Genomic DNA, 14,242 nt, shown 5'->3' with positions numbered 1-14,242 from the left:
GTTAATATCCCAACTTTTGACAACCAATATCTACTGTCCTGCCCCCAAACTAATTAATTTTATGCATGATTGAGTTTAACACCATCATTTAGCCCTGTCTGCTGGCGGAGGCTTTGAAGTGCAAACCGATTATGCAGGGAACAAGCTGGGAGCTGGTTAATAAGTCCCAACAAAGTGTGCACTGCTGGGAGGCTGTGTAAGATTCCATGTAGGATTTTATTGTTGTTTTGTCTTGGACTTCAGCTTGGAGCTGAGTGAAGCAGCAGCAGCAGAGTCTGTCACCAGAGAGAGAGAGAGAGCAGCAGTGCCACTGCTGGGAAATGTTTAAAGCTCCCTAAGTGTTAATGAACAGGAGCTGACTCTGCTACCTCGGAAAATCTCATCCTGCCCCTCATTTTCCCGGTTTTGCTTCGCTTCAGGCAGGCTGGTTGTTAATGGAGGGAATCAAAGGGAATCAGCTCAATCAAAGGGAATTCTGCTGTTCTGTGGGGCTGGCTGGAGGGAGGCAGTGCCACTTGCAGGGCTCCTGGGTGCAGCCCTTGAGGTCCTGGGGGTCTCAGAGTGGGTGCAAACTTAAATCTTGGTAAATTCTGAATGCTGCTTTGGGGTGTTCTAAAATCCTGGTGTCCGTGACTGTCCCTGCTAAAGGCCCTTTCCCTGGGCGACCCCTCAATAGCTGTTCCTTCCTTTTTTATACAGAGCCAGGTAGGAAAGGAGTTACTTAATAGGATTTAAATGGCTCTCCATTACTTTTTATCCACTTCTGAAGGAAAACAGGCCTGTAAGCATCCACTGAGCTCCAGCACAAAGAGCAAGGGCAGAGCTTTGCCAATGGGAAGCCAAATCCCAGAGATTGGATTCTCCAGAGGTTGTCTCAGTTTGGCCAGTTAGGGACAGGTAATGGCACTTACAGCATTTTTGATCTGTTTTGGTGAAGGACTTCCCACAGCCACAAAGTTCAGACACAGCTGTGAAAATCTTTGTGAACTCAAACGAAAATACCAACCAGAAAACATCAGCAAAGGCTTTCAATGATCCATTTCTGGTGCTCTACCGACTGCTTTCCTCCTAATTTCTTAGCTTGCTGATGGAGAACGACCTCAGAAGGGCTTGAGCTGCAATTCGCAGAGAAAGGGAGAGATGGGAATCCCAAACTGCCCTGACTGCCGGGGCTGGGCTGATGGGAGCAGCGTCAGGGGCCGGGGCTGCGTTCTGTGCAGAAATCCCACTGAAATGCGGAACCTGGCCCTGTTTGTGCCACAGCTCGCACGGAAAAATACGCAACCTCCCCCGAAACCAAACAGAACCCGCCGGAAACGAAGGGAAACAAAGCAAAACCCGCAATTAAAGGCGGCTCTAATAGAGGCTGTGCCGGGGCCGGCGGGCGGCTTGCCCCTCAAGTGGCCGGGACGGTGAGCGCTTGCCGGCTCCGGCCTGCGCTGGGCTGGGCGGCAGAGGGGGCAACAGGGGGGAAACTGGGGGAAACTGGGGGAACTGGGGGGCACGGGGGGGAACTGGGGGGCACGGGGGAACTGGGGGCATGGGAACTGGGGAACTGGGGGAACTGGGGGCACGGGGGGCACGGGGGGAACTGGGGGGCACGGGGGACTGAACGAGGGAACGGGGGGACTGGGGGAACTGGGGGCACGGGGGAACTGGGGAGTGGGGGAACTGGGGAACTAGGGGGTAAGGGGGACTGGGGGGAACGAGGGGAACTGGGAGCACTGGGGGAACTGGGGGGAACGAGGGGGCACAGGGAGAACTGGGGCAACTGGGGGGAACTGGGGGCACTGGGGGAACTGGGGCAACTGGGGGGAACGGGGGGTACGGGGGAACTGGGGGGAACTGGGGGAACTGGGGAGCATGGGGGTACGGGGAGAACTGGGGGAACTGGGGGCATGGGGGAACTGGAGGGAACTGGGGAATGCTGGGGGTCCAGGCAGTGTTTGGGAGAGGCTCATGGGCCGTGTTGGGGACCAGCAGGGAACGGGGCAGGGGCACCCCTCGTGCCTGAGCTCGCGCTCGGGTGGGCTCTGAGACTCGCTGTCCGAGGGCTCTGTGCCAGCCAGGGGTGGGATGTCACACCAGGGGACAGCGACTGCCACTCTGACAAACCCAGGTGCCAGCACGTGGCCAGGTCACTCTAAACTGCTTTATTTTGGGGTTTTTTTATTGATTGAGCCATTTGCAACGTTTGAGGGAAAGGGTGACGTGTTCCTCTGCTGGGCCATGAGCGAAGCTGTGCCCAGACATGGGCTCTGCTCCCACCCATCTCCCCCTTCTGCTCCCAGTCCAACTCCCAACCCCACCACCTGTGCCTGACGCCACCAGAGTCGGGATTTTGGGATAAATGGGGCTCACTGGTGTCTCTGCTGTTGCTTTTCCCTGGCCAAACCCGCTGTGAGTGAGGCCGAGGTCCTTGCCCCCACAGCTCCTGCCGTGGCGTTCTTCTGGTCACACACAAGCAGCGAAACATTTCGGAACCGGTTGGGAAATTTTCACCAGTTTAAAAAACGAGATTTGGTGGGGATGGTTTTATTCCTGACATGTGAAGTGTCTGGATTTTTTCCCCTGTGTCTGGCAGGATTTCTGCACTTTGAGAATATTCATGCACTGATCTTGCTGACTTTCCTCAAGCTGTTTTTGTTCCTACCACCACTCCATCCATATATTGCTTTTTTCCCCCCCTCCCTGTTCAGACTAAGACAAGAATAATCTCTTCCATGCCCCAGACCATGAGGAGAGTGAGTTGCTTTATTTTTGTGGCTGACTGGGCACGATATGCAGATGTTGCCCTGATGTGTGCAGTAACCGTGCCCACAAGATGCCAGCTTGATTTTGCTTTTTTTTTGCCTTTTCCTGAAGGTTCTGACAGAGCCCATGGCCGCAGGAGGACAGAGCAAAGAGGAGCAGCAATAGGAGCATTATTTGGACCTTTACAGCGGTGTTTCTCATTTGGAGTTTAATCTGGTGTGTCTGACCCCTCTGCGTGCCTCGGGAGCGACTCCAGGCTTGGCCCTGCATCCTGCAGAGCCCATTTGGCATTCGGAGGAGAGCTGATGATGTTTTTGGCTGGTCGGAAATTCTGATAAATGCTGGCACATCTGATTTATTGTCTGACTCCGTTCCCAAGGAGACCACATATGGAGCAGCATGAGATAAGCTGCTTATAACCTAAAGGTGAACGCCTTAAAATATCAGTGTCCCTTTCTCTCCTCCTGCTTTCCCCTGCTATCTTTATTTCACTCTGCTATCAGAGAATGAAACACTCTGTGTTCTGGTGGGAAACCTTTCTGTCCTTACAATTGGCTGAAGTTATAAACCCAGCTGGGTTTCCTGTCACCACTCCCGATGCAGATTTGTTGAGCACGATGCCGGTGTCCCAGATTCCGTGGCCTGGTGGCAGCTCTCAGGGCTGGAAGATCCAGGATCACCATGGAATGTGCACAGGTGGGGGTTTGCTGCGCCCCCAGCCCCTTTTTGGGAGCTTCACCCTCCTCCTGCGTGGGATAGGGGGAAGCCCAGGTGTCCTGCAGAGGCTGGAGAATCCCAGGATGGTTTGGGTTGGAAAAGACCTTAAAGATCAGCTCGTCCCACCCCTGCCATGGGCAGGGACATCTTCCACTGTCCCGGGCTGCTCCCACCTGGCCTGGGACACTTCCAGGGATGGAGAGTCCACAACCCCTCTTGACAACCTTGCCTTGGTGTGGAGTTTTGCTCTTCAAAGCTCATTTTCAGCCAAGACACACTCGGCTGATGTCTCTTCTCCCGAGTTTGCAGTCCAAGCTCGTTTTCAGGGAGTCACTTGGGCTGGGCGGGTTTTGTGGGGCAGAGGTGAGGGACAGAGAGGGAACCAGTTCTTTCTGCAGCAGAGAAATGCTCAGACCACAATTACGGTGTCTCCTCAGCCCTTGTGTGCAGCACACACCCAGACACCGCAGGCTTTGCTCCTTGCTGGGAGCACAGAGCCCAGAAATCACCCTGATCCTTGGGGACAGAGCACAGGGATCGCTGCCCTGCTTCCCCCTGGGCTTTGGGGAACATCAGGCTGGGCTTCACCCGTGCTGCCCGCTGGAGTGTGATGGGATGTGACTGCCCTGGGAGGGGAAGGTGCTGCTGCCTCGCTGCCAGCACAGTGAACGCTGTGATTAATGCCAAAGCCAGCAGTGCCCAGTCTGAGCCCCTGGCAGGGGCAGGAGGAGGCTCTGGTGCTGCAGGAGGTGTGACCAGAGCACCTGGTGCTCTCCAAAAGCTGCTGGTTACAAAGTCCTGTGATTTTTGTGGCTGACTTGCAGCTCAGTTTGCTGAGAAGGGTTTTGTGCCATCAGAGTGGCACAGAAAGCAGCGATTCCAGTTCATGCATCACAGGCATGTTTGTAGCAAATTAGAATTTGATCCAGTTAATGAAGTAAAAAGGTTTCTTATCAAGGCCAGTACCAGGTGCTTTTAAGCAGTTTTAAAATTTTGATTTCCCATAAGGACTGGAATTAAAAAATTGGACAAATTCTGCTGAATAAAGACTTCCTGCCACTTAGGAATGCTGCCTTCTGGTAGCAGGAGAGATGAAAAAAAAGTGTTCATCTGAATTTTAAATTCTCAGCTACAAAGAAAGCAATTTGGACTCTGGGTAAAATTTGAAGCAGGGTAAAATCCACTTTACAGAGTAAAATTTGCATCCAACCTGGGGTCCAAGAACAAATGGAGCAACATTGTGGAAAGTCTTGTGGTGGGCTTTGCATAAGAGCCGATTGCTTAATTTTGTCCCAACATTTTAGGCTCTCATCAAATCTGAGTGGATGTTAGACTGAATCTGCAGGAGCTTTCACAACCTCCCCTCAGCTGTGACTGTGCCATTCCATCTGCATTTTTAACCAAATAATTCTCTGTTGGCTTTAGGAAGCGCCCTGGGAGGAAAAATTATTGCAGCTTTGGTATTGTGGGGGTCTAAAACCATCCACTGCTCTGTGTCCACCTGCAAGAGAATCAATGAATTGCTAAAAGCCCTAAAGAGGTTTAAAAATTTAATAATTGAGAAGGGCCTGGATCTTGTGTTTGGCAGAGTAGCTGGACACGCAGTTTTGATTGAATAAATGAGGTTCGAAGGTGCATCCTCAGCCCTGGTTGGGAATAGATCCCATCCATGCTGTCTCCAAGTGGTTTTGGGTCTGGAGCTGCCATTGCTGTGTTTTTAATGTGGGCCAAGGAGGGCTGGCACTGCTCACATCCGAGGCAGCTTGTGGCACACAAGCTCCTCGCTCTTCCCTTGCCAGCCTTGCTGAAGGAGCTTTCTGGGTGCATTCTGCAAGCACAGCAGGAATCACAGAGCAGATTCGCTCCTGTCGAAGCTTTGCTAGCCTCAGAATCAAATCTGTGCTTTTTAAAATGGAGACAAATAAATTGGTGGTGAGAGAACAGCTCTGGTGACACCCCAAAAGGTGCAGACAAAAGGGGTGGGAGCTTTGTCCCCTTGTGGTTTGGTCCTAAAACCCTTTTGCTGTCTGGCCAGTCTGTTGCTGGAGCGTGGTGTTGGCTCTGAGAGCAAGACAGATGATGAGGCAAAATCAGGTGAATTTCTTTTAAATGTAACTCTTTTTAACTTTCCTTTGTGTCAGGAGCTGTTGGACGTGCACAGCAGACACGGGACCAGCTTTCCTTTGGGGAAATTAGGGTGAGAGCCCCAGAGCACCTGTATTTCTGGTGTTATCTCCTGTGTCAGTGGAAATTTCCCCTTCCAAAGCAGGCCATATGCTGGAGAGGGATGAACTAATCAGCTTCTGCCACGGCACAGCAGGGAAGGATCCCGGTGTGGCTGCACTCATGGAGCAGCGATGCTGGCTTAGTTTTAATTAGTACTTCCCTCCAGGAAAGGAGTGCAGGCAGAGAAATGCAAGAGATCAAGACTTCTTTCCTCAGCCTGGCTTTCTGAGAGCCTGCACAACGCTCTCCCCACGCTGCCGTGCAGATGGCAGTGCTGGAGAGTGCCCTGGTGCTGATTTCCCCTGTGTGGCATCACCCGGAGACACCGAGCTGGCAGCGTTCAGGTGACATCAGAAGTGAGGCACCAGAGATTTGGGTTGGCTTCTATTTGATGAGCTTTGTTCCCTGTTGGTTTTGGGGTTTTTTCCCCCCTCCTTGTTGCTGTCCAAAATGGGATTCCTGCTTTCTAATGAGAAATCAATAGTGCAGCTCACTGGGCCGAGCTGCTGTCACACAGGCGAGGTGACAAGAGACACTGCAGACAGCAGAGCAGCCAGAATGTCCCTCTGGCTAAAGACTGCTGGGAAATGTTGGGAGAACAGCGTTGTTGATATTTCCTCTGTTGAGGAGCGGGAATTTTGGGTGGTGCATCAACAGCTTGGAGTTAATTCCAGCAGAGATGCTCAAGGCAGCTTCGCTCTCTGGCTGTTCCTGTATCCTGCATGAATTGAAATCATGTCTCAGCTCTATAAATGCTGTATCTGCACAGGTTTGGAATAATCTGGGGGTTTTTGGTAGGTTTTTAATGGGTATTTTGCTAGAGGCTGCGTCCTTTGTGTGTGCTAGAGCAAGAGGAAGAGCCAAGAGTGCAGTGGAGATCCCGAAGGATCCTTCATTCGGGTACGAGATGGTTTCAGTTTGAGGTGATCTTTAAGGTCCCTTCCCAACCTTTGTGCGACTCCGTGGCTGTCTGCGTGCTGGAAGAGCCGGCTACTCCCAGAAATCCCCGTTGGAACAGCGAGAAGGGATCCACAGCTGCAGGAACAGGCACGGCTCCATTGTCTCTTGCAGCTCAGGAGTCTCCTCGTGAGGCTTCACCTCTGATCTCTGGCAGTCCCCGGTGCCTTTCCTTGCCCCCTTTGGCTGCCTTGCTTCCACAGCAGCCCCTGAGCCCCCGCGCTCGCAGCTCCTTGCGCAACGGGGGCTGCGCTGCGCTCCCTGCGCTGGGGACGCTCCCTGAAGCCAAAAAACAGCACACAAAGGTTGTTTACTCGGCACACGGGCTGCTCCTTGGGGTACGCTTCCAGAAACCACACAGGCTGCAAACGTAACCAAACACGCACCAACGACCTCTCATGGCAAAGGAATGGGGTGCTTTAGAATAAATGAGCATTTTACTTCACTCTCCAAAGCCTGGCGTGCCAGAGAGAGGAGCAGAAATGTAAAGATAGCTCAGTGATTTCTGTCTCTCATTGTTGGGCTCTTCCTCAGATTCAAAGCCTGGGACTGCAGGTTCTGTCCCGGGAATGGGGACCCGTCTGTCACCTGCTGGAAGCGGCTGAGCTGCATTCCAGCCTGTGGGAGAAGAGGGTGTCCTTCAAGCTGAGCCTCCCCGGGTAATCACCGTATCAGTTCGTGCTGATAGAGATCACACCCTGAACCTCATCCCGGTGCTGCCTCACCACGGGCCTGGCCGCACTCTGCCCGCTTGGCAGCTGCTCTGCAGCCTGCACTTGGCTGCAGCTCAAGGGCAGAAGAATTCCGAACTGTTTGTCACTGTAAAGTGCTTTGGGATGAAGGGTGGCACATAAATGTGAGGTAATGATGAGGCTTTAGGCTGTGCTGGAATAAGGAAGAAGATTTAAATGGGCTTTTTCTCCCAGTAAGTCTTGTTTAATATGGAGAGGTATCAATCTGTCACTGTCTTGTTGTGACTTTCCCCGACCCCTCCAGCTGATTTTGTGCGCTGCGGGGAAGAAAATGGTTGGCCATCAGTAACAGAGTGATGGCACGGCTCCCTGTGACTCGAAAACCAAATTGAAGTTATTTATCCTCAGTGCCTTTTGGAATTCCACTTCCAAATGTTTTCATCCAAACAAGTCTGTGACCCTGAACCTACAAGTTTGTGTTGCACAAGATGTTAAAAACTGCTGGGCTCAGGTCTGGGGTGGCCAAGGAGATGCAGCCCATGGGCACGGAGGGATGGGCTCCAGCAGAACTCTCGGTGCCAGGAGAACTCTGGAGTCTTGCAGAAGCCCTGACTTGGAGTCTGAACTCTGGGACCTTTTGCCTGGTGCTCAGTCCCTACTAAACAAACCCCCATCTGATTAGAGATGCTTTAATTGCTCGCCTTGGTGATGAGCAGGAGGAAAGGCCTGAGGATGCGGTTCTTGTTTTTCAGCCTTGTGACTTCAGGGGCTGCACAGCAAAGATCACATCCAATTTCCCTGGGAAATCCTCGCCAAAAGGTGCAACAGCTCCTCCCGGATCAGCCTGACCACGGATCTGTCGTTGAATCCTGCTGATGCATCCATCCTGCGTATCTCCATTATCTGCCCAGGTGTGTTTTTATACCAGAGGCCTGGCACCCACCCCCTCCAAGTGATCCACAGCAGGTTCCAGGGCTGTGCCACAGCACCGACACCTTGTATGTCAAAACACAGAGAGAAAACAAAGCAGAGACCTGAGCTGTTTATTTCAAACACAGCTTTGGGTGGGGTGAAGGACCTGGGAGTGTTTCCAGAAATATTGATCTGGTTTTGTGCCAATTTGGGGTTAAATCTGTCTATAACCGTGGTGATCCTTGGAAACTTAACCCCAGACTTTGGGGCTCTGTGAATGAGCTGCTGTGGCTTTAACACAAAGTGCTCAGTCAGTTCTTTTTTTAATTTCAGATAGAAAGGAGCAGCCCTGGACATGATTGATCACTTTGGTGACATTCATGACAGCTGGGGCAATAGGGGATGTTTGCATACTTTGTATATAATACCTACAGCTTCTTTATTGTCAACAAAAAAGGACTGAACTCCCTTAAAAGTTGGCTCATTCTTAATTTCCAGCTGATGAGGTGAAGTGTTTTAATTGCACAGGCCTGTTTGAGCGAGTCGATGGTAGAACTTCCAGTTCTGTGTGTACAGATAGGGAGCAAAAACAGAATTATGGACTTGAAGGGGAGGAATTCATCCTCTGCTTCCCTGTGGGAGAGGAGCTCTGCCCCTGCTGACTCAGGATGGTGAAGGTTATAAATGGCAAGTGCTGGGCTGGCAACAGGCACAACCACGTTTGAACTATTGTGTTGCTTATGCAAAACCAATCAGATGTATTTTTAGCTCATGAATTCTGCGGGGAAAAAAAAATTTGAGGTGTCACCTTGCCAGCTTGATGCTGTAGTGATCACAGAAAGCTGGAAAAAATTGGGATATTGAGTTTTATAGAAGAGTTAACTAAGACAGAGGAGCTGTCAGGTTTGTCAGCCTAAAGTGATTTTATTTTTCGGTTGTCCAAAACAAATTCATAATACTAAAAGCCTAATTATTCCACTCCTTTAATCCAAGATGCCATTTCATTGTTGTGATTATTTGATATCGTCCATATTTATGACAGCCCTGAAGACTCTGGAGTCCAAAGCTTTTATTAACTGGGCAGACACAACACAGGAATTCAAAACAAGACACACACATACAAATATACACCAATAAACACTTAATGCAGAAGAGGTAGTACCATTAATTAAGAAATAGATAATGAGCAGTGAAAATACTGAGACAATTCAGATCTGTCTTCATCACACCCCTTTCAAGTATCACAAGAGGCTGCAGGGAGGTTTATTGAAGTGTCCTCTGTTCTCTTACATGATTTTACTTTGAGTTTTTTGTTGGTGGCCCTTAGGTGAGAAGCTGAAGGGGACAGTACTTAGTTCAGAAGTTAAATATCATGGTTTGTTAGCAACTCAGAAAATGAGCTTTGAATTCATTACCTACAGGAAGCAGATTGTCTGTGCACCTCAGGATGCAAGTTAGGCATGAACACCAAATATTTTACCTGATTTCTTTTTTTTTTTTTTGCTTTCTCTAAAAAGATCCAATTTCGTGACTGAGTTGTGTTTCGGAGAAGGGAAAAAAATATATATTAAAGTGTATGGGTGTTATTGCTGCCCTGAAGGAAAACTCCAGCGTAGCCTTGAAGTTCTACTAAGAAACTGCAGAATTTAGGTTTTATCAGGGAGAAAAAAGATGAACTTGATCTCTGTGGAGACAGAATCCTGAAAGTATCGAAAAATAAAGAAGGGAAGGCTCTAAGAGGCTTCCCAGTGCACATTTGGGAGCATCCTGGGATGCCTCAGGTGCAAAGAAGCTGCAGAGAGCAGGAGATCACAGAGCCAGAGCAGCAAAACTTGGAGCCACTTTGAACCACACGAGCTGAGCTCTTTCAGAACTCCCCCGACCTGGCAGATCATTCCTGAAGATTTTTTTGAACTGAAAGCAGCTGAGAGGTTTTGCTCTGTGAAAAGTGCTTTAGGGAAGAAGAAAGGAAGGATTATCAGCTGTTGAGGCTTAAGAATGAAAAGCAAAATAGAGCTCAGCAAATGCACTTTGTGCTTGCATTTCCAAGGTGCATCTCTGCTCAGGGGATACACACCAGGCAGATTCAGGAGTCCAAGGAAGGCTACAGCGAAAGAGAAGATTTTTAGGGATTGTTTTCCAGATTTCCTGGTTTTTTCTGTTGTTTAAGATCCGATGGGCCACCAGGTGAAATTAAATAAACCCAAACCAAACAGCCAGGCCACAAGTGGAGGGACGATCCTGCAGGTAACGTTTATCTGATGTACTCCTCCTCAGAGGTGCAGGACGTGTCTTCTTCTGTGCTTTCCTCCAGATCTGGCAAGTTGCCCCAGAGCAATACATCCACACCTGGTGGGGAGGAGACAAAAGGGGGGGGGGGGGAAAGGTATTTTTGGATTGTGACCTTATATTTAAGTTGCACAACTGTTTATTGTGAGAGAAAATAATCCTTGCAAAACCCGGGAAGTCACGTTCATGATGAATAAATCTATTTTCTGTCTTCCTTCAAAGTGATCTTGGGAGTGTTGTTGTTTATTTTTTTCAGCCCTATTCAGAGGATAAATCCCTGCCCACAGAAGTATTTAGATAACCAATTCAGGCAGCTATTGATAAGCCCCTCCTGACTGATTTATTTGTGAGCAGCATCGACCCGAGGCACAGGTGACACTGCAAGGTTTGGGCAGGGAGTTGCCCTGGGGATTTATCAGGGAGCTGTGCATTCCTGAGGGCTCCAGCCCTGCCAGACACTTGGCATCCATCCCACCAGGACGCAAGTCCAGCTAAGGAGGACTCACTTAGGGAGGGTCAAAATGACAACGTGACTCACCCAAAAAAAGAGATGCCCCTGGACAGCTGCCTGACAGCCCAGTGAAGCCACCCCCAGCACTATAAATAAACCCGTGTTTATACTGGTGGTGGTCTTGCTGCAGAAAATCCTGACTCCTGTCCACAGAGGGGAGAGGGTAAGATCAATTTACGCCGAAATTCTCTTTTACAACTGCCTCCCCCCAAGTGGTTTTCTAGATCAGCAGCACTTCCTCGTGCCTCCATATGCCAGCCTCCCTCCATATGCTTGGGCTATATCGGGATGCCTTGTTAGGATCGGGAATCAGGGTTTCAGGGAAGGGAAAGGGAAGGAAACAAACTTGTCCCTCACCAGAAGGGTCGAGCCTGTTGATGCCAAACACTGCCTGGCTGTGGAACATCCAGAAGTGGCCGTTGTTGCAGGACAGCAGGCAGGGCTTGCAGGGACAAATCACGTGGTAGCCAACAACGTTCCCACTGGAAAGGCAAGGGGAATAATGAGCCTGGGGAAAAGCTGGGTGTTGGTGGCTTTTTCCGGCTCCGATTAAATAGCCCCTGTGCCAGACCATTATGTAATGCACTGGTTTTGATAGGGTTAAGGGAACAGGGTTAAACAAGTATCTTAAATATTTAGGGGACAGCTGTCAGGAGTTACGGAATATCTGAGTTTTAGATCTTTGGCACATAAAGCGTTTAGTAACCTGAATTGTGTAACCCAGATTAGTTTACATACCAACAAATGCTGGTGGATTTCTTTATTTATTTTCCTTCAGAAGGCCAGTGATTCCAACCAGCAAAGAAGTTCATCACACCCAAAATCCCCCTGTACACAAGCACCGTGCACGGGAGGGTACCAGCAGCAGGAGTAATGGGACTGAGAATTATGGAATGGTTTGGGTTGGAAGGGACCTTAAAGCCCATCCAATCCCACCCCTGCCATGGGCAGGGACACCTTCCACTGTCTCAGGCTGCTCCAACCTGGCCGTGGACACTTCAGGGATGGGGCAGCCACAGCTGCTCTGGGCCAGATTATTGAAGCCTTATCAACTCTCCTAGATCAAAACCATAACAACCATTTTTCCATGTGTTCCGATGAGATACTTCTGTTTCTCTGCTTCTGTCTAAAAACCAAAATATTGTGTCCCTATCACTACCCCCCATTGTTCAAATCTGAGGAAGGTAAAAATCGTGATTACGGAGCTGAAAGAATTCTCTCAGATAACTGTGAGCTATTTGAGAGTTGTTGTTTTCACCCTTAAATATCAGGCATTAATAAGGAGGATAAAAGAACTCCAAGAACTTTAGCGACAGCATGTTCCATCTGCTCCCAACAACTCGATCTGCCAAGAGGATGTTCTATTAATTAGAATATGAGTAACTGCTGCTTGCTGGGGCCTTATTCACAGAGCTCTCTGAGTGTTGAGGCAGACATTTAATCAGGCAGGTGGCACACAAGCTTTCCCAGAGACTCAGCCTCCTGACAAGGTTGTCACATTTCCGCTGGGGACTCGCACAGAAATACCCTGGCAGCCTTGCCCAGGAGCAGTGGGCTGAGTTTCTCCCCAGCAGCATTAAATCTGCAGCAGAGAACGCAATCTGTTCGCTCGTCCTGTAACTCCTGCGCTGCGGGAGGTGAGGGCGAGGAGGCGAAACAGGGCTGGGACACGTCGGTGTCACCACTTGTGTCCTCACCACTTCAGACAGGCGATGTTCTTCAGCTTGCATTTGCAGATTTCAGTGAAGTAGCAGCTTCCGATGAAATCAACAGTTCTGGAGGAAGGAAATTCACCGAAGTTTAGAGCTGCTGCGATTACAACTGCAGTGTTACAATAACACCGGTCTGAAGTCACTACTAAGTGATGCTGCCATTGGTCCTGTGTGGTTTAAACTTCCCGAGGCCACACGGTGCCATTTTCCTTTTGACTATCAGCCGTACTCATACGGAAACTTTAAAAAGAGACCCACGTGACATCGCACGAGTATCAAAAATCCTCTTAAAATAGCCCAAAAGAGCAGAGCTTCCCTTGGTACTCAGAGGCTCTCAGGCTCAGTGTGGCACTGTCAGTCAGATCCCCGATTACAGATATCGCCCCAGCTCCTGCCAAATCCCAGCTCAGAAACAGAACAATACCTTAGAGGCTGTGATGTTTAAAACCAAACCTTTGATTCCTTATCTCCTCTCCAACCCATACTTTCTGATTACCATGTCATTTCACAATCTGATTTCCTTACTATTCAAATCTCGCTATGGGAAAGCAGCAGAGAGCCGACTTGGGGGAGAGTCCTGGCAGCAGTGACAGATCAGGTTTGTTCTGTTTGCGGGTCTTTATTTCAAATTCTAATCTTCGCTTCGCAAAGGAGCGGGAGGAGCTTCCCGTGGCCGCTGAGCCGGTGCCATCCCTACGGATGGATGAAATTGGAGTTTGGATTTGCCCTGCACGGGACAGCCTCGCTCTTTGCCATCCCGCCGTGGCTTCCCCCGGGCTGGAGATGTAGGGATGGGGTGAACCCTCGTGTTTTGTGGGGCTGCTTTCCCGGTGACAGCGGGGTTTGGAGTGATGCTGAGAACCCTCCAGCCGCGTCACCCCGCTCGGCCGTGCCCCCCGGCGCTGACAGTACCCCGACCCCCGGTGCGACACACCCTTTCCCCCCCTTCCCGGTGCTTACCCCCGAGGGCGGGATGTCGGTGGAGTAGAGGTCGGTGTCGGTGTCCGCCAGCAGCACCGCCTGCATGCCCCGCGAGCTCAGCACCTGCCGGCAGAACCGGCAGCACAGCACGCTCACGCACCGGTCCTCGAAGGTGCAGCCGCTGGAGGACATGGCGGGTGGGACCCTGATCCTGTCCCGGTCCCGTCCCGATCCCGATCCCGGTCCCGATCCGGTGCCGGTCCCGTTCCGCTCCGGCGCCAACGGCCACGCTCCCACCTGTCAGTTTGAATTCCCGACCGCGCCCTCCCATTGGGCGCCGCAGGCCACGCCCACCACCATTGAAAACCCGATGGCTCCACCCCTCCCGCCTGGCTATTGGTGAGAAGGCGCACCCCGCCTCGCTTCTACTGGTCACACCGGCTGTCACTCACACCTTCGCCCCGCCCCTGCGCCGCTCTCGGCCGGCGGGGCGGTGCCACGGGCGCCAAGCGGCGGGAAGAGGGGGCGGGCTCATCTTGGGGACGGCGCTG

At 50.9% G+C, this 14,242-nt stretch overlaps 1 protein-coding gene across 1 annotated transcript; it reads right to left on the bottom strand.

Annotated features, from left to right (window-relative positions):
* Positions 1-9,309: 9,309 nt before the first annotated feature.
* Positions 9,310-14,026, bottom strand: FAM72A (family with sequence similarity 72 member A). Its single transcript, XM_039565515.1, has 4 exons — positions 13,732-14,026; positions 12,756-12,833; positions 11,416-11,540; positions 9,310-10,607 (listed from the first exon to the last, which is right to left on the bottom strand). Exons 1-4 carry the CDS (start codon positions 13,881-13,883, stop codon positions 10,513-10,515), a joined length of 450 nt encoding a protein of 149 aa, XP_039421449.1. The 5' UTR covers positions 13,884-14,026; the 3' UTR covers positions 9,310-10,512.
* Between the last annotated feature and the right edge of the window lie 216 nt (positions 14,027-14,242).

The sequence above is a fragment of the Corvus cornix genome, chromosome 26 (assembly GCF_000738735.6).
Source record: "Corvus cornix cornix isolate S_Up_H32 chromosome 26, ASM73873v5, whole genome shotgun sequence".
NCBI classification, from domain to species: Eukaryota; Metazoa; Chordata; class Aves; order Passeriformes; family Corvidae; genus Corvus; species Corvus cornix.
Note: the sequence above shows the minus strand (reverse complement) of the source record. Positions and strands in the feature narration are given on the sequence as shown.

Excerpts from the sequence above, each read along its gene's own strand:
- FAM72A (XM_039565515.1), bottom strand. The coding sequence starts at position 13,883 with ATGTCCTCCAGCGGCTGCACCTTCGAGGACCGGTGCGTGAGCGTGCTG. Across the intron at positions 11,541-12,755 it reads AACATCGCCTGTCTGAAGTG|TGGGAACGTTGTTGGCTACC; the intron begins GTGAGGACACAA and ends TTGCCTTTCCAG. Across the intron at positions 10,608-11,415 it reads CAACAGGCTCGACCCTTCTG|GTGTGGATGTATTGCTCTGG; the intron begins GTGAGGGACAAG and ends CCTCCCCACCAG.